At 35.9% G+C, this 20,068-nt stretch overlaps 1 protein-coding gene across 1 annotated transcript in view; it reads right to left on the reverse strand.

The window, feature by feature from the left end:
* Positions 1-20,068, reverse strand: part of LOC103769393 (palladin-like) — a 33,143-nt gene that overhangs the window by 1,133 nt on the left and 11,942 nt on the right. Inside the window, exons 2-7 of the mRNA XM_008936584.1 lie at positions 12,975-13,153; positions 10,669-10,735; positions 10,004-10,109; positions 9,017-9,091; positions 6,804-6,945; positions 14-133 (exon numbers count right to left, since the gene is read on the reverse strand). Of these exons, the coding sequence (XP_008934832.1) occupies positions 14-133; positions 6,804-6,945; positions 9,017-9,091; positions 10,004-10,109; positions 10,669-10,676 (451 nt within the window). The 5' untranslated portion in view covers positions 10,677-10,735; positions 12,975-13,153. The remainder of the gene's footprint in view (positions 1-13; positions 134-6,803; positions 6,946-9,016; positions 9,092-10,003; positions 10,110-10,668; positions 10,736-12,974; positions 13,154-20,068) is intronic.

Below are 20,068 nucleotides of genomic sequence, written 5' to 3' on the forward strand. Positions count from 1 at the left end.
CTTCCTCACATACCTGAGCAGACCGTTAGCTGCGCACTGCTTGTTACTGAACCATGGTCATTTGTTGCTGTGCACGTGAACAGTCCTGAATCTTCAGGAAAAGCTTCTGCAATCACAAGGGTACATATCTCTTCTGGAAATAAAAAGTAAATTGCAGCGTAAACTATTTGAAGTACCATGTAATGTTTTCACATTGTATGTTAGAAGGGCACCAGAAAGTGCTCCTTATTGAAAGAAATGCTGAGAGAACTGCCAAAGAGCTTCTAACATGAAAATTATTTTGTATCTAAAGCAAATAAATTCACCAAACAAAGTTTACAGAACTTAGTTTAATTAAAAAAAAAATAATTTGGACATTTATACAGAATTCCACATACTGTCACAAAATCAATGTAATATGACTAATAAAAACAACCTAAAAAGTGAGGAAAAATACTTTAGACTCAATAACTTTCACACGAAAATTATTCTGTAGAAGAGGAGAAGGAAAACATTTTCTAATAGTTTTTATTTGGTTCTATGTTATCTTTCTTAATTTTAATTGTAGAATGGCCTGTCTCATTTAGACAGTTAACAAAAAAGTTATGGAATTTTTCCAATTATAATTTACAATGTATCCAAAAACTTCCTGTACTGGAAATGGGCTAAAAATTAATGACTAACAAAATATTTGGCACAATGTTGTTTTTCAGACAGCAGAACACGTTTGGTTTTTTTTTTTTGGCAACACACGCCAGTCATTCTGTGTAGCTGCAAGAAGCATGTCTGGTAATACTGTAGCACATTGGATCTTATCTGACCCAGAGGAAGATTAATGACTCATGAAAGGTCTTATCAGGAAAGTAATGGGTAACACAAGCGAGTTTTTGAACTACTGAGATCAGCTTTTTTTAGAGTCTTGGTGTGTCATAAACAGTTGAAGCTATACTGTTAAACCTCATGTGCATACTCCTGGGCTGAACTGACTCTGGGGATGCAATCTGATCCATGCTGCAGACTTCTTTCCTGCTCATTTAACAGCACAATTCTGAAAGCTGGGTATTTCAGGACTGCAGAAGAAAATGACTCCCATCATGATGAGTACTGCTGTTTGAATGAGGGCAAAGGTACTACAAAATGTAACAACCAGCAGAATTACTATTTTACAAACAGCAGAGCTAATTAATTCATAACGTTCCTTCATGTTTTTAAGTATGTTGAACAGTCACATGAGAAGAGCTATCTTTGCTCTTTAGTGATAAAAGATTTTTAATGGATTCTGCCATAATGTGGTTTGCTTACTGAACTGGTATATTTGTAAATGATACCTGATAAATTACAGTAACACTTGTAAAAGAAATGGAAAGTAAATTAGTGATGAAAATAATCAGAGTTTAAAACAGTCTTCTCAGCCGGCTGAGCAAACTACAACACAGTCGTGATCAACCAGGAGAAAACTGGCTAAACTGAAACCAAAAAAAACCCTAAGAACTAACCAAAAGACAGCTTGGGCAAAAGGCATGTGCAAGTAACATGTTGCCATTGTCTTTATTCATGTTGCTGCCCCAAACCAAGAATCACTGACATCCAGGTTCTTGCCAAAGGCTTACTACTGTGGAAAGCATAAAATACTAATTTGGTAAAAGAAATGTTCTCTAAAGATTTCCATAACACACTCTGGATACATAGTGCTCTGAGTATTTTTCTAGCTTTACGTCCTGACTTAAGTAATTATTTCTCTTTCTGTTACTGTGCTAAGTAGAATCTGATGATTTGAAGTAAATAATGTCTGTTCTACTTCCCAGCAATCATCAGCTGACAAATAATTTCATCACAAAAATGCGTTCCAGAAAGCAGCTCTGAAATGCTGTTCTCAGGGCCTTAAAACATATTTAACACTTGACTAAATGAATACAAAAGCATTCTGTTCATTGAAACATGTAAAATGCTTAGGCATGCAAGTACTTGACTACTTTGTCAGTTATTTAGAAAGAAAGGTTACATTTTATGGAGTAATCCTTTCCTTTTACGGTTCATGAGTCCATTAGGAAGAATAATCTTTGGTAAGACAGAAGACTTGCATTTTAACAAATTTCATCACTGGCAATGTGTTTACATCAGACTGTTCCTACATACTATGTGAAAGGTAGAATAGTTCTTTTATCTGCACCTTCATCTCCAAATGTTATCATTAGCTTCCTCCACTGTAATTTACAGACAGTCCTGGGAAGTAAGTATAATCTTTTATTAGCAGTTATTTGTTATGATGCAATGAACGGAGCTGTAGTCACAGTGGTGGTTTCCTGGCAAAAATCCAACCAACCAACAACCCTGCCATGTTATAATACAGAACTTCTCTCTTATTTTTCCTCTTCTTCCCCTGGCCATCAGATGTTTTCAGACTAACGGCAAAGCAATATGCCCATCAGCTGACTTCTCATTTACTTATCTGTGCATCTTTTATATAAAGAGAATGGGGAAGTATGGAAATAGATAAGAATGGAATATGCAGACCAGTATAACAGATGCTAGTATTGCAGTCCAGTATATACCTTAACTTGCAGTAACACAATGAAAAAAGTATTTAATTTACCTGTTTCTGATGGTCACTACTATATACACCCTCAGCCAGTAAGACAGCAGTTCTGGCTTATTTACTAGGATTTATGACACTCAGGAAGTCACAAGTCTTTAAAATAAACTGACTATGTTTGAAGATATGTCAAACACTACTTAGAAAATACTGAGAAGAAAACCAAGCAACAGGAAATATTATTATGGGCAATAAAATGCAATTTTAGTGTATAGAACCTAAGTTACAGCATATGTAATCAACACCCAACATGGGTGCTGTCTAACCATTTCAGGTACAGTAAACAGGAATACTGCTGTGGCAGCATGGAATTTAGTCCCTAAAGCAGTGTTCATGTTTGAGGAGAAATTAAGCCATTTATCAGGGTCAAGGAGAAGTTTATGCTACAGCTTATGCTAAGGCAGTTATGGTGCTGTAGATGACTAACCCAGCTAGTATGAAGTTGTCAAGTGTATACACAGAAGCAGAAATCAGCATAGTCCAGGTAACTGTCATGATTAATGTATGTTTTTTTTTAAAGTGCACAGTGAAAAAAAATCAGATGTTTACTTGCAAAGCATCAACAAGCAAGGACAGCTGTAGCAGTGAGATTTAATGGGGTCACTGACAGAATTCTGTAGGTACTTTGGAAGCACAGAGTACAATTAGAAATAACTGACACATAGGCTGATCAGCTCACCTTTAGTGAAGGATAATTTTAACCTATTTTCAGTTTTTCTCTTCATGTGGTATCTTAAGCTATAGCTCATTGGAGATTGCTCTCTTCAAGCCCTACTTTGTTGCTCAGCAGCGAAAAAAGGAGCCAGACAGCCATAATGCTTTTGTTTTCACAAAAAAAAGCAAGGATTCAACATGCACACTGACCTAACTGAAGCTTCTGTGTTTTGAATTTCATCAGCTATCAGAAGGCTGATTTTCTCTGTGTATGTAAGCAGTAAGGATTTATGTAACATTTGCCATATATTTTGCATTTTAAACGTTATGCAGAAACAGGAGGGGGATTTCTAAAGGAGTTATTCACTAAAGTTAAAGCTCTGCAACACAGCAGCCAAGCAGAATAAGAAAGCACAACCCAGGAGCAGTAATGAGTATTTTTTGAGATGTTTTTAGTGAACATACACAGTATTGTGCTTAGAAAAAAAAAGCATGTATATGTGGCAATTCCCTGGCAATTTAAGAAAAATTACTTCATATAGTTTAATACAGTTTGTGGCTGCCTCCAGACAGCTGAATAATGGTCAAAATAGCAACAGCTGGCAAACGACTCCATGGGATTTTTCATTATCAGGCAGCCTGTCCTTTGAAGGATTCAATCAGTACAAAGTCAAAACATCCATGAAAGAAGTACAGAGCAGGTAATTTGACAAACTGTGATGCTGGCTTTAAGTAATCTGACTAGCTATTAAAGCAGTCTGTAGAGATTTGTGATGCAAACCCATTTCTGTCTAGACAGAAGAAGGAGTGCAAAAAACATTAGGGTAGACAGAATGCACCTACAAAAACTAGCCAAAAAATCCCTCCTTGCTTCTTAATTTCTTACCTATGTGAGCTCATGGAACATTTTTCTTTTAAATCATTAATACTGATCTAGCAAAGGATAACCAATGTTTTTGAGCAGTATAACGTTTTTATTGACAGTTGAACTTTGGTTGGAAACCAGCAATTAAAGTCACACTACAACTTGTTACAGTTTATGTAAAATTCCATGGAAGTTGTATGCCTCAAAAAAAATTTTAGAAATCATGTCCATCTTTCAAAATTCTGAAATTAGATTACTTATCTAACGTAGGCATGTTGGTCATCTCAGTCTTGTATATATTCACCATCTGCACTGAAGAGCAGTTATATGTTTGCTTATGAACAAACTCCTCTGCAGGTATTGTTTTGTCTAGCTTCTTAAGAAATTCTTCAATTGCATCACAAAACAGTGCTGTATCTATTACATTTCTGGTAACCACCCAGCTTCCTGTTGTAGAAATTTTAAGATCCTTCATGATATTTAAAAATCAGTGTCACTTAGTACCAGTATTACTACTAATACACATAATGCTACTCATAATTTATGCCAAAAAATAAATAAATATATTTTGCCCAAACTTTATTTATATTCCCTTTGCATGTCAATTCCTAGACAAATAGGCCAGTAAGTGTACTGTCAGTTTTAGCAGAGAATAAGACACTGCACATTATTTAGTAGAGCTTAACAGGAACTGATACATGTCCAAATCTTACAGGGATTGTACTTAGCTCAGTGAATCCAGGGAGAACAAAATACCAAACTGAAACTCTTTCTTAGGTTTTGGGTGGCAGCAGGGTGCTTATATATATCTAACAATAGAATTATAAGCATGAAAAAAAAATAGACATTCTGCTGTCAAGCATTCACTACTGTTATGTATACTAAACTGCAACAATACAGATACCAAAATAATATTTTGAGATGCCTTCCTACTCTTGCCATGCCACCCACCTCGAGAGTGGCATGAGATACCTTGGTGTTAAAGAACATCTCTGTAACTGTGAAAACTCAGGAAATGTACCTTTCATGAAAGGATCAATTCCCCAGCACTATTTAGAAGGCTTAAGATATCTTCTCCCAGGGTCTGCAAGCTAACCAGACATGGGAAGGACACCATTCAGTATCATCAGAACGATGGTGAAGGTATGTGAGAGGGCTGACAAGGTGATTATACTTTTGGACTCAGAATTGCACCTCCCATTTCCCATCACAGGTGAGTCGTCATGAAAAGAAATTTTTAGCTTTGTGAACTATCATGAATATTCTTACCTATTCCGCAGCAACATCTATCAGACTATGTGAACATTGCAACTAACAGTACAGAAAACTACTTAGTTGACCATGAAAAAGAAATCTAGCAGGAGGTATAATATACAATTTCCTTTATGCTCAACTGTCCACACAACGGAATTTGAGCTTTTTGTCTTGAGCAGACAATTAGTGAACAACAGACAGAGAAAAGCAGAAGCTTTTACCCTCTTTACCTCCTCTCCTTTCCATGAAAGCAAAGAGAAAGATGTGTTTCTCCTAGGATTAATCTTTCACTTCTTTTTTGTAGTCCACATCCTCATGGCCACACTGCTACATCACTCAACCGCTAAGTCTGTTCTACTTGCAGTCAAAGACTGCCAATGTGACTCTTGAAAGTTTAAAACTTTCCCCCTTCCCCTACTGCTAAGGTCTTTCAGTTCAGAGATATTCTTTGGGAATACCCAGGCCTTAGACAGAAATTTTTTGTTTTATTTTATACTCCATAATTTATACTCTCTCCAGTGGGGTGTTCCATCCCACAGCCATCATATCCAGTAAAGCTGGAGGATCAGGAGGGACAAGCTCTTCCATCACCCCTTTTGCCTCTCTTCTGCCTTCTGCTGCTGGCTGCTTCTGCTGCAGTGGCCAGCATCCAAGGAGGACTTCAACCATCCTGCCTTTGATCCCAAACCCTGTGTTCCTGAACTGAGTTCCAGAACCCATCTCCTGTACTCAGCCACCCTCTGTGGCTGAGTCCAGCCTGGGACCCCCTTCCCCCGGGGCTGCCCCCCCCCGCCCGGGGGGGGCTGCTCCCCAGCCGGGGGTGACGGTGACGTGTTGCCATCGGGGGGAGTTGGGTTCCGTACTGACTTTGTACATATTCAATTTTATTATCATTATTACTATTATTATTAGTGGTAGTATTAAAGCTGTTTTCTTATCAATAAGTCTCTCTCCCTTATTCCCTTTCTCTTTCCCTTTCGAGGGGAGGGGGTTAACAGACAGCACCTGTCGCGGTTCTGGGGCAGCCCTGACCCCAGATCGCAGCACTATTTATGGCTTCAGTATAAACCCAAAGACCCAGTGAATCAAGAGATTACTCTTTCATGTGATTCTTACCAGGTTCAGTTGCAGATCGTGGCTCTGTGTATTGCATCATCATAAGAAGAAACAAACAAGAAAAACAGTATTAGGGATTTCATGAATAGACAGTCTAATGAATTAACATATTATACTGAAGTACTGTAGACAAGTACAGAATCTGTGCAGACACATTACAAAATAAGGAAGAATTAAATTGTCTGTTGGTAGCAGTAGCTTAATTATTACTTGTAGCCATTATAAAAATGTGAAGAAATGTGAGCAAGAGAGGACTGTATCCAAATCTCTCTATTCACAGACTAATTAAATGAACTTTCCCCGCACCATACCACAAGTAGCCACTTCAGATTATTGCCTTACTTTTTTTGAGAATTCTGAAGTCTGGAGAGTCTTGGATTTCAACACCCTGTCGAAACCACTTAACATGAATGGGAGGGGGTCCTCTGACCCTGCATTCCAATACCACGACTTGTCCCTCAGATGCTGTGGAGTTTTGTAGCCCCTAAAATGTAACAATCACAATTCAAATGAACTGGGAGCATTTGACATTCTTAAAAATAGTCTTTTCTTCCTTTTGTATTTCAAATTTATTTTATTGTGTCATTATATTTCGGCAATAGACATTTTCTGAGCTGTAATTTCACTCTGATTAAATTTAATATTAGCTATAGAGTTAAAAATGACTGAATAGGTTATTTTCAAATACATTCTTACTATGATCAAAGATAGAAAAGGTGTAGAAGTATTTCATTCCTTGGACCACAAGTAGACAGTGGCAGCCTGACCTTTCTTTCCATCCTTATTCCACAGAATGGAATTAAAATTCTTCAACAAGCTACACATTGATTGACTTGGTCCTGAGAGAGTAGTTTTGCTGCTTTCAGGTCAACCTCTAGAATGCAGAGTTGCTTTTCTTCTAAGCCATTTATAACCAACAAGGCAAAATTAGATGGCACAAATATGATTAGGATATATTAGCTTGTGTATGGATAGCTTCTGAGACAGTGTTATGGCTGCAATATGTGTGTGTGTGTGTGTGTGTGTGTATATCTCTGAGAAAAAAAATCAGGAAGAGTCTAAACCTTTGATGAAGAGCTAGAGTGAGAGATGAGAATCACAGTACTTTAAGGAATGGGATTGACAGGAGACAGCCACTATTTTTACCCTTGTTATCCATCTTATGATCAGAGTCTTTTTAACTATACTAGCTGTCTCATTCCCTTTCAAGTTATTAATAAAGGTTCAGGCCTTGATGCAGCAAAATACTTGAAGTTAGGTCTGAGACCATTGTTACCCCTAGTTACTATTCATAAATCTCTGGTTAACCAATACATGAGAATTCTGTTACATAGAAACCTAAAAATCTTTTGGTTATTCCCTGAAGTTTGTATAGAAAAAAATTTGCATGAGGAAGCTGAAGAAACGTATTTTTTGTTAACATCTGGTTCATTTCTTCTGTCATTAAAGTTGTTTCCATTTGGTACATCCCAAACTGGCTTTATCCAGTTAATACTAGATTTCACAGACAAGAGATTTCAGGACTGGGAAGGAACAGTGGAGTTTTGATTGCTTTAGTAATTTCTGAATGGGGGATGGATTTCTCCTATTTCCCACTCTTCCTAGGAAGCTGCCTGCCTCCCTACCATACAGCAACCACATTCTCTAACCTCTTCACCTCCACTATTCATTTTCTTATGGTACTTGCAATATTAGTGAAGAGTTGGGAAGGATAGAATCAGACCTTTCCTGGCAAGAAAAAGGACTATGATGGAGCCAGGCTGGAAAGCTGTGAAGAACAGGGCTTACTCTTACTTATCTCTAGGCAAAACTACATGTTGTTCCATATTAGCTTTTAGTCAACTCTTTGTTTTTCTTTTAAGTAATAATCAGAAATACCTCCTTCATTTTGACTTCAACAAGTGATGACTACATAATACTTATGGCTATGGAAATGATCATTTGAAGGCAAATCAAAAATCATATCTTCAATTACAATTCTATTTTAGAGATTAGGGAAATATGCTGTCCTTCTTTTTGCTATTACCTAATTCCCACTTCTAAAGTTTAATTTGTGATGGATGTGAAAAAAAAATTGACTTAAATAATTACTTAAGAATTACTTTTAAGAATTAAGTTTCTCCTCTAGAAAGTCTATGTCTTACATTTTGCAAAACATCTCATAACGTTTTGTAATCCCGAATATCTGAGTTGCTTTTTTAATTAAAATACCTGCATGGATTATTCTTTCTAAAACAAAGTCAAAAAGCATGTGTTATTTGTTCTTGTTTTATTTTATGAAGAATTCTTAATGGAGGACTGTCATGTGCACAAGACAAACACTTACAGAATATCAATGTAATTCTGCTAGTCATTTCAATAGGGCAGAAGGCCTGAGAACTTCACAGTTGCAGTGGAAAGTATTTTCCTAGGAAGTTTCATTAGCATTGAAAAGAATAATGAAAACTGTAAAATTTTTAACATAATCAAACTTTCCTTCATTAGGATACATAATTTTGAGGTTTCCTCCTGGATGACCAGAGTGTGATATCAAAACCTTGATGGATAAAGCATACCTTTGTAAAAACAGGTGCAGAACAGCCAGACTTAGGTCCATCCACACGGTGGAGGTATGAAGTAGGGCTTTGAATCTGCAAAGCAATGCAACAATGCTATCAAATTGAGAGAATATTGGTTTCAATAATATGGCCTGCATATATCTATGCCATAAGGCAAACTCTCTCAAATGTACAGTCTTATTATGGTGGTGTTCTAGCACATTTCCTGAGTGACATCACTATTCACATCTGTTATACTTCTGAAATCCAAATGCAAGCTTTAGGGGCTTCTATATTTCATACCAGAAGTTTGCATCTCACTGCCTTTACCTAGAAGTATTTTGAGAGTTTGATTACTGCTAATGTCATTCAAGTTAGTCCATTGGACTGAAGCATTTTTTGTCTCTCCTGTTATTACATCCCTAGGCTGATGTAGTAATAAATAAATCTAGGCACTGAAAAATTTATCAAGGTTAGCCAAAGGAAGGGAAAAGATGTTATTTATATTTTATTATTTGTATGCTAACTCGAAGTTACCACAGTGGCATTAAAACTTGGTACAAATTAATGAACATTGATTTTCTACATTTAACTTCTAGACAGTAAAATTTAATTTCCTCTAAAAGGCTCAGAGACATTACATCAATATTTAACAACAAAATTTCAAACTTTTGCTAAAAAATATTGTAGGTATCAATTTCTATTACATTCCTTTGGAATTGGACCAAGTCACTATTAAATGATACATTCAGTAATTTCCATTATCTCCAGATCTGTCAGCTGATCACATGCTATGTTGATCCACACTGTGTAAGAATCCATATTTATATTTACTTTTATGCCCCATTTGCTATATATATACTTAATTTTTTTTAAAAAATTAATTCTTAATAAAAAGTAACTTCATAGTTCAACAATATAATTCCTCAAAATTTAAGGACTTGGAAATTTTGAAATAAAACCTAAAATACTTCTACAAATTTAAAAATTGGTTTCTAAACATACCTGCTGACTGGGCAGAGAGATAGGTTGAATAACAGCTGTGGTGACTCCAGACTTTGGTGTAGAAGATCCTATTGTCAAGGAAACAGATGTGGTTTTCTTTTGGGCTCTGAAAAAAAACAGAAAACAGCAAACACTTGATAAGATCTGAAATCAGAATATGTTAGTTTCTAACTGATAAGCCACCTTGTATTTTCTATATCTTGAAACATGTCATTATCAGCTGAAAGGATCAACATTGGAGGAAGCTTGAATAGAACCCAATCTTTGGCTAATTTATACTTTCACACCCATTAAAAAGCACTGATTTAAAATACAAATGAAAATGTATTTTGTTTGTTTCTTTAATTGTAGGTCTCTGCATGGTTTTTTTTGGAGGCACAGGGCAGGGTGAATACAAATGAAGACTTGGTTAACTTAAAGTTAATTCTGAATATGAAAAGTTGATATCAGAACAAGAGTTGTCTAGGGGCTAGAATCCTCTGACAGAACAAGCACATTAATAGAATCTGTGTTACAATACTATACTTTTATATCACATGAGAGAAGGAGAAAAGACATACACAAATATACCCAAGATGCTTATTCACATCTACAACCACCAAATATTTTCCAGTGCCCCTTAATAAGAACATTTGCACCACATTGGTTCTACTTTGCACACTTACTGTGGCATAGCTCCAGATTTTGATTTGAAAATTAAACTTTCACTCTCTGAATCTGTGGAACTGGCACCTGGAAAAGAAAGTATTTTCAATAATGTCATATCCTTTTACTGGTGCATTTAATGTCTGCAATCCAAAGAAACTGTGCTATTTTCGCATTTCACTTCAAGAACTCTCTGTAATAAACTACTGCACTTTCTCCTGTCTGATGAGGGATTGTAACTGTGTACATTTGACAGTTATAGAAATCACAACCATGCCAATTTAATTGCAAACTGTCTTCCCTCTGCTCTTAGCTGTCTTCCTTCATATTGAAGCAAATGTGGCCCAAAAAAAAATATGCTTACTACTATTACTTTACTGGAAACGTATGATTTTATTTACTTGAATGTTAAAGCCTGAAGCTTGAACAAACATATGGCTTATACACAGATAAATCTTCAACATTAAGTAAGAGCAACTCAGTACAGCAAGACATTTTCAGACTAAACTTGTGTTACCCACAATCTCCAGAGTTCAGACTATTTATATTAATCTATGCATAACATTTATATGCTGGTATTTCTTGCCAGTGGAAGTCTTGATATACTCTATGTGTTTGGCAATACCCTGAACTCATTTAAAGAACAAAATACAAAAGCACTTATTTCCTTTGTCTTAAATTTTCCTAACAACTTTTACTTCACACAACATTTATTCTAGACATTTATACAGTACATACTATTCCTCAAAGGATTTGTGCTTACGTAGGCATAGATGTATTTGTGACACAAATCAGAGGCAATTAATAATCAATATCCATCATACAGATCGATTCCAATGAAACAATGCTTGGACTGAGAAACCTGAGCACCTCGTGTATTTAGAAAGTTTAGACTACAAAAATCAAAGGAACAAGTAGCACAGGAAAGGTAAAAAGAGAGAAGTAGTGCCAAGTGAGCAAAGTGGGTCTACATGAAAACATTTCTCTTGAGCAAAGGATAACCAGGTCTTGTGTGGCTGGGCCTGCTGCACAGATGGAAGTATGAGGCACCACTGTCATCAAGGCTGAAGTACAAACCAATGCATGGGTCACAATGTGGTTTCCTTAAATGCCATAGGAGAGGAGCCTAACAACTTGCACTATTCTCTCTCTTTCAAAGATACATGCTATAGAACTTCAAGATAGCACTTCCACATAGTAAATCTTTGACAGATATAAAAAAAGAATTGTTTTATTCGCTCTATCTCTCTACCTGTTTCTTTAGTATACTTCTGTTGTTACAACCACACAGTATTTATATTTGTACTATACCTGAGTATTTCTGAAATCATGCTTAATTCTGTAAAGAAAAGTCTTATTAGAATCTGAAAGAATGAGAAAAGCCTTGGGAATTTTGCTGTTATACCCCAATCTGGGATAACAAAATTCTTAGAATAAAAAACATAATGAAACACTATAAATGCACATCTGTCATAATTTATCTAATTTATAGTGAAAAGTTTATTGCTTTGTTAATCAAAAGCTATTTAATCATTTTTCTGTGCTACTACTCAAATTTGTTATGAGTTTTTCTTACATTATTTTTTATATGCTTTCAATTAACCACTTAAATTAATTTGGATGTGTTGCAAAACTGGTAACAAAATACATATAGTAAAAATGTTTGAAAGATGCGTGAAGTAAAATAAGATCCGATATGCAATTAATATAGTCATGCTTAAAATATCATCCTCCACTAAAAAAATACATTTAATAATTGTACTGATGCTCACGTCATTAACTTTACTCAGAGAAAATAATTACGAGTAATTTTGAAGTCAATAAATATTTCAACAATTACTAGCAGTCGATTTTGGACAAATCCAGTATGACTGACTTTTAACCTGACTTAAAGCCAGTGTACTAAATATGAAGAATTATAATACATTTATCCAGAACTGAAGAACTCTCATTTGGGACAGCCACATTCACCTGCACTGGAAAGAATTTCAGAATTGAGATGGGGATTACTGCTGTTGTGAAAATCATTACTGGTATCACCAGTCAGATCTTTGATTTACAGAGGGTACTATAGAAAAGCTAACTGTATGCCAAAAGCTATGCTTGTTCCTTGCTTTCCATTCTTAATTTTGAGCAATCTACCCAATGATTCTTGGAGCATTCCTTCAAATACCTGAATTAATATGATGTGATGTGCAAAATCTGTTGTATTAAAGGGATGCAGGGCAACAATAATAAAAATACCACCAAAAATATACAGAAACAAAAATAAACTTCAGCTTAGTTATCCTTTCGTGTATGTGTATCTTCTTATTTCACCTCTTACCTTCAATGAATATTTCAGCTGATGTACTATCTGAACCAAGGGAATTTGAAGCCAGACAAGTATAGCGTCCAGTATCGTCTTCAAAGGCTTCTGCTATAATTAGTGAATGAAGTCCTCCACTTCCAGAATGGATCTGAATGTCAGGGGTATTATGGAGTTCTTTTCCTTCACAGAACCATCTGCAGCCCACACACATTTAAAAAGACAGAGGAAAAAAAAAAAGAACATAAAAGATTGGTTCAGTCTCATGGCACACAAGAAGACACGACATGACTCTGTGCAAAATTCTATATTGTAACTGAAATCAGCACATGGTGCTTTGAAGTGTTTAATGATGAGTCTTTAGAAAATAGCAGCCTCACTTCTATTGCTCTTTTTTTATTTTAGTAAACTACATGTAGTTAACAGAAATAAAACATGTTACAAAACTTTATTCTGAAAATACTAGATTGTAAAACTGGAGATTTCATGCTTATTTCAGAATGAAGAGTTAAGAAATCTAAAAGATTTACACAGAAGACAATCCCCCTTAATAACATCCAGAACCATAGACATGCCTTCTGTTTTTACAAACAATAGATCTTTTATTCCTGAAGGAAAAAAAAAAAAAAAAGTTGATAGTGGCATTAAAACCATATGTAATTGTCTTCTATAATTAAAAGACTAAGTTCCTCTTCTGTTGTTCCCAGAAAGTCCATGCAGTAAGTATCATTTTTAGAAGGAACTAACAAACTTCCATTTGTTTATTCAGTACACCCCTTTAGCCTACTTTTACAACTACAGGGCTTGGACACAAATCTGTTCTGTCAGCTTGATTACCAAAATTAACATTTGTCTTCCCCCTCTCCCCCTCTTTTCCTCCCTTGTCACATGTCCTCTCTTCTCCTGGTGTAAGGACCTCTGCTACTATTTCTGCTTATTAGACCTTCAGTCCTAATCTCTGTACAGCCTTTCCTAAGTTACATTTTCAATTATATGCACAAGAGAGAGGTTAATTCAATTTCTAGACAATAACAGACAAGAGCCTGTAATATGAGGCTTTACTTACACATTAGTGTATTTTTCTTTCCTTTCCAGAAACACCCTGCAAATGAAAACCTCTCCTCTAAGCCTAATTATTTTCTCAGATAGATCTCGTTTTAGTTTCATGCAAATTGTATGGTTGTCTACTGTTTCCCAAATGCCATGCTCAGAAAATGTTTAGGAAACTGTGTTGAGCCTAAATTGAGCTGAACCTAAAATAAAAAATCTATGTATATTAGTTTGTCAGGCAATGTTTAATAAGTCAACTATTTCCTTAGGAAGACAAGTTCTACACTGTCCCTTTACTCATACATAGACACAGCCTCAAGTGGGAGCTCATCCTCAGCACTGGCTGGAACTGAGACTCATTGCATCACATCAGTGACATACCACTGAAGACAAGTCCTGACCTGCTACATCAGACACTGTCTGCCACAGAGAAAAACATGTAATCAAGCAGTTCAATACCAAATTACCTCAGCCATCATTAAGGTGATGTTTGATGAATGGGAAACAAGCTTGGTGCGGAACTTTTTATTGTGGAAAGAACTTCACAAGGGGCAAAAGCAGAGTTATTTGAAATTAATAACACTGGAGCAGACTTAGTTATATTCTTTTTCCTTTTCTAAAAGTATTTATTGTTTCTTTTCAATCTACAAAGGAGAAGGTTAATTAATGTGAATTCCTTTTGGAGATTACATCAAAATTAAGAATGAGAAAATTCTCAGTTGAATGTTTATCCTGAAACTAGGTTCTAGTTGCCAGTTCAGTTCAAAAGAGTTTCTGAATTAAAACTAAGGGTCAGGTAATAAAAAGAAATTAAGTAGTTTTTGTCCAAACACAGACTGAATTTTAGTTTTCCATCTTTTTTATAGTATGGGCTATTATAGAGCACAAAACTGCTATCTACAGGCTTCGTCAGCCTGAGTGCCATTACACTCGGAATAGTCATGGTAAGAGGACTTTCTGCTCCTGAAAAAGATTCAAAGACAAATCTTTGAAGGCATTCTTTCCTTCTGCAAAAGGATCACTAAAGCAAGCAATCGAAGCACTATCAAAGGGGGACCACGCCAAAGAAACCAGGAGGACCCACGGCTGGACACAGACAGCCACACAGCAAGTTTTACAAGAAAGCTCCACCTTTATGCTAACTAGGGCAGCATTAACTCATGTTCAGTCTATTCCAGCCTACTGAACCTACTGAGGATAAGAAGATTACTATCTAGCTGTGAGAAGGTAATAATGCTTCTGGAGAACCAAAATACCCAAAACCAAACCAAAATACAATGAAAGTAACAAAAAGGAACAAATGCATTGCCACTGCAGATCATTTGCAAAAACAGAGAATCCCCTCTGTCAAGAACACTGATTTGAAAAGATGACATATTTCACCTATTCACAGGTTCACCTATTCACAGGAACCCATAAAGGTTCCTCTGAAACCTATTTCACAGGTTCTAGATACCAAGTACAAAATTTATCTACTCATTTCCCTATCCCTTTGTTTTAAGTTCTCAGTATTGTAAAAAGTCCCCTTGAAAGAGAACAGAAACTGCTGTAAAATGTCAGATAAGGGTGGCAAAAAAGTCAGACAAAAGTCATGTACATTTTATGTGATAGGAATTCTTTCCTACTTTCTTCTTCACCCTGTTTCCTACATCCCTCTTCCTGCTTGCATTTCCACTGTACCACTCTTTGCCGTGCCTCTTCTGCAACTATGCTTAGTTTTCACCTACATTTATCTACTGCATGTTAAAACAATACCAATTAAGTATCTGCTGCAGACATTGAAACACTATCACTAGACTGGAAATTCAATACTCCAAGGAAGCAAACCGTGGGTATTTTGGTAGCAGGGGAACGATGATTAAGATACCCATTTTTCATGCTTCAAAGCCTGCTTTGCTTTTCCACTGGCTACATTATTGTGTGACAGCAAAACTAGAATGGCAAACAAAAGAGGGCAGGCAGATGCCAGGTGTGCAGCACCTCGTGCACGCTGACATCAAGTAGCAATTCACACAATATGTCTTTCTTTTCCACTCTTCTTTATGCCCTCTCGAACACTCCATGCATGAAAATACATATGAGCATGTGTGTCTGGGATTTTAATGACTGTGAACAAAATATAAACCGAGTTGAACAGCATGCTGACTGAGTAAGCACCAGGGCCTTAAGAAAAACAGTTCAAGGTTCTCTCTAATGGATAATCCTGCTGGAACTTGTGTTTTTGGAGAGTCACTGAGGAACAGAAAGTTTTTCCTTTCTGCACACTCTTAAAAGTTAATTTAAAATGGCAGCTGAAGTGAAAGTTTAAAATATAGCCTTAGGGAAGAATAGGGAACTCTGACCACTACAAAAAGTGTAGAGAGATAAGTTGTAAATTAAAAAGTAATTTTATCCTTAGTGGTGTCAAGTGTGTCCAGACAGAAAAGTTAAAATGAAATACTCTGATGCTCCTGCACTGGCAGAGTCAGTGTTTCCTTCACAATACTGTGTGTAACTTCCATTTTATTTTTCCTCCGTTCAATTTAAGCAGTCCAACACTTCCATACCGTAAAACATTGATACATAAAGATTTTACTTGATTTTTTAAAATAAATCAACTTCTCAGTTTAAGAATTAGAGTCCACTGCAGTAATCAGATTATTCAGATGCTTACGTTCTTTAGACAGTGCTCAATGACTGTGCAACTTGCAATGCAATATTTTTATGCCTTATATACAATATCATCATTTGTACAGGCAATTCATAAAAGATTTGACAATAACAACATACATACCTTAAGTATTTATATTTTGTAATCTGAAAATAAAATTAAGATATAAATATAGATGCTGGTGCTCTGCCTGAACCTCCACTTAAGCAATTAAAAAAAAATGGCTCTATATGCTGAAAACCACAGAAGCAAATTTAAAATAAAAAGTGTGTTACATTAAAACCAATATACAATATATGCTTATTCAGAATTTCACTGAATCTTCAGGCGCTGCCCAGTGTTCTCCAAGTTCTCACAGGGAGGACTTCAGTGTGAGGCACTGGAACAGGCTGCCCAGGGAGGTGGTGGAGCCACCACCCCTGGAGGTGTTCAAAACATGTGTAGTAGATGTGGCACTTGGGCACATGGTTTAATGGTCATGGTAGTGTTGGGTGATGGCTGGACTTGATGATTTTAAAGGTCTTTTCCGATCTTAATGATTCTCTGATTCACATCCACCTGAGTAAACTGCACAATTAGGTATCTGGGGACCAAAACTGCTTTCTGAAAGTAAAAAAAAAACCAACAAAACAAAACAAAACACCCAAAGAAAAACCCACAGCGTAAAACCACCAACCAAAAACAAAATCCCAAATGGTTGTATTTTCAAGACACTTACCAAGATTTCAGCCCACCATTTCCTAAAAGTTAATTCTGCTCCTCCTGAAGTCCAGCTTTGCATAATGCTCTGTGCAGGGATGCACAAAGGAGAGGGTACAGAAGGTAATAGGTGTGACCAGCTGAGCCATGGTCTACAAAGCCTCCCAGAACAGTGAGCAGTGGCTTCCGCCACTGTTTGCAGGCTGCAGTGACTCCTGCAAGGAGTCTGTGGGACAAGGATTCTGCTTCACCATTTTTCATAAACTGAAATGAACTTTGCAACTGTTGGCCTCACTTTATAGCTTTTAAAAAACATATTTGTGATAGAGACTTTTAATTACCTAAATCATAGAAGTATTCATGTAAGAAAACACAAAATTGATGTTAGGAAGTAAGAAAACTGAATGCAACGCTAAGCAAAGCAAATATTTATAGTTATCTACACTAAATCTTTTAGAGAACACTCTTTACTTTACAGGTTAAAAGGCTTTAAAATAATTTCCTTATCAATTATGTTTACCTATTTTGCATTTCTCTGGTGCATGCCACTGATTTCAAGTCTTGTTATTGCTAAATTATTCTTAGGCACAATAATAATTTTTGCCACAAAATGCTCAAGTTACTGTATTTACTGAAATTTACTCCTACTATAAATTTACAACTGAGGCAACTACCTTCATTTTTCTGAGGCCCTTCTGCTTTACCTCATCTTTTTGTTATAAGCTATTTTTAACAGAGTACCCTAGCCAAAACAATTGTGTGCATTCTAACATGAGCTAAATGAGTATAGGTATTTGCAATAGTGACTACATCTCTTGGTAATTCTCCACTGAATTAAAGGTTCAGGATAATATTGTCCTGAAAAACAAATCTTTGTATTTTCCCCATTTTTTAAAGGAATGCTTACAGCTATTTTTTTTTTCTGTGAGTATTAATGATGTGGCCTTGGTGTGGAAGCAGTACAAACAGTAATATAAATATATAAAATAGATTTGGGGTTTTTTACATTTATCATTATTTGACTATGTACTATGGAAAATTATAGAGAAGAATGAGTTGATAACGCAAACCCACACTAATTTAATAAAATCCAATTGCTATAAATTGCAATCATCTCTGTGTTAATCCTGCATTCTTATAAAAGTGTAGAAGATATGCATGATATCATGCTGGAATGAATATCTGGATGTAAACCAAAAAATGGGATTTAGAGAATAAAACTGAATTACATTTCATGCCTATAATGAAGAAGTTTTGTGCTATTGTTTTTTTTTTTCTTTATGGTAGTCAGAGATAGTATGCCATACAGAAAAGAGGTACCTGCTGTATGACTTATTTGGATATGCAATCCGAAGTTATTGATTTGTGACTAACAACCATTTCTGTCACAACAGGCTGTGCAGGAGGCAACGTTCATTACTGGCTACTCACTTCTTGCAGATGTAACTTTTTAAACTTTTAAACTTTTTTGTTTGTTTTAGAACTCTGAAAAATATCTGAATATTTCAGCACAGTGGAAAGCATCTAGCAACTTTCTTGTTGACCTGGCTTCAAAGCCTCATAGGTACATTTATGACATATGGCAAAGAAACAAGGGAAGTGATCTCGCTGACAATACTGTGGTGCTGGGTCAAATGACATTTCACAAATGTGTGCAATGGTTTCCCAGTGAGATACCACACTTCAGGTAATCTTGCTTCATCACACAGAGCAAAGGCATCCATGCAGCTGTATGTATTCAGCAAGAACAACAAGGACATCATATTTCTTTAGCTGGCCAAAAAAGCAGCCTTTGTTAAACCTCTATGTTTTATTCTCTAACCATAATGAACAAACGTCTTATTCCTATAAAGTAATTTCTTCCAAAAAAAATACTGCTTAGGCTACAACCAATCTTCATATATGAAATAACAGACTGCTGAACTGTATGCTTAATAACTTATTTTCCATTTCTGAAGTCCAAGGTTTAAACCCTCCCTCATATCCTCTTTTGGTTTACCTTTGCCCCAAAAGATTCATCTTTTTTCCTTATCTTTGTCCATCACCAAAACACAAAGGACCTTACTACTCTTGATCCTAACCACGTTTCCTGAGGAAAAAAGCATAGAATAGGTATAGGTATAACCTCTAGATTTCACAGTGTCAGAAACCTTACACGGAACTTTCTTTTCCATATTTGGGCCCAAGCCTGGGCTAGAAATGTGTCGCTTTCAGAAGCAGCAGTTTAACTGACAAATAGATGTGGGTATATAGTTCAGTTCACTCTACATTTGGGTAATCATCACATCAAAAAAGAGAAAAAAGTGCAATGCAGTTTAAGGACCAGGTATGTAGTGCAAGCTGAAAACCACTTTTTACAAGAATCATGCTGAACATTTGCTGTACATACAGCCCTTTTTTTTTTTTAAGAACAATGCCTTTTCACTTCATTGACTAACTTCTGTAACTCATGAATTTGGGTATATATAAATTTACAAATTATGAGTCCACGTTCATATATATGAACAAAGAGCTTGAATAAAAAACCAAGAATAATTTATAGGCAACTTAAGATACTAAGGTTTCCACAGTTATTAACTATGACATATAGTTATGTCATTAAGACATAGTAAGACATTTTTGAGGGCTGTTGGACTCATTAGGTAACTGCAGGTTAATTTAATGAGATTCCTTATGGCAGTCTTTTTTTCTTTTTTTTTTTTTTTTTTTTTCA

Source organism: Merops nubicus, unplaced genomic scaffold (genome assembly GCF_000691845.1).
Source record: "Merops nubicus isolate BGI_N331 unplaced genomic scaffold, ASM69184v1 scaffold16283, whole genome shotgun sequence".
Taxonomy (NCBI): domain Eukaryota; kingdom Metazoa; phylum Chordata; class Aves; order Coraciiformes; family Meropidae; genus Merops; species Merops nubicus.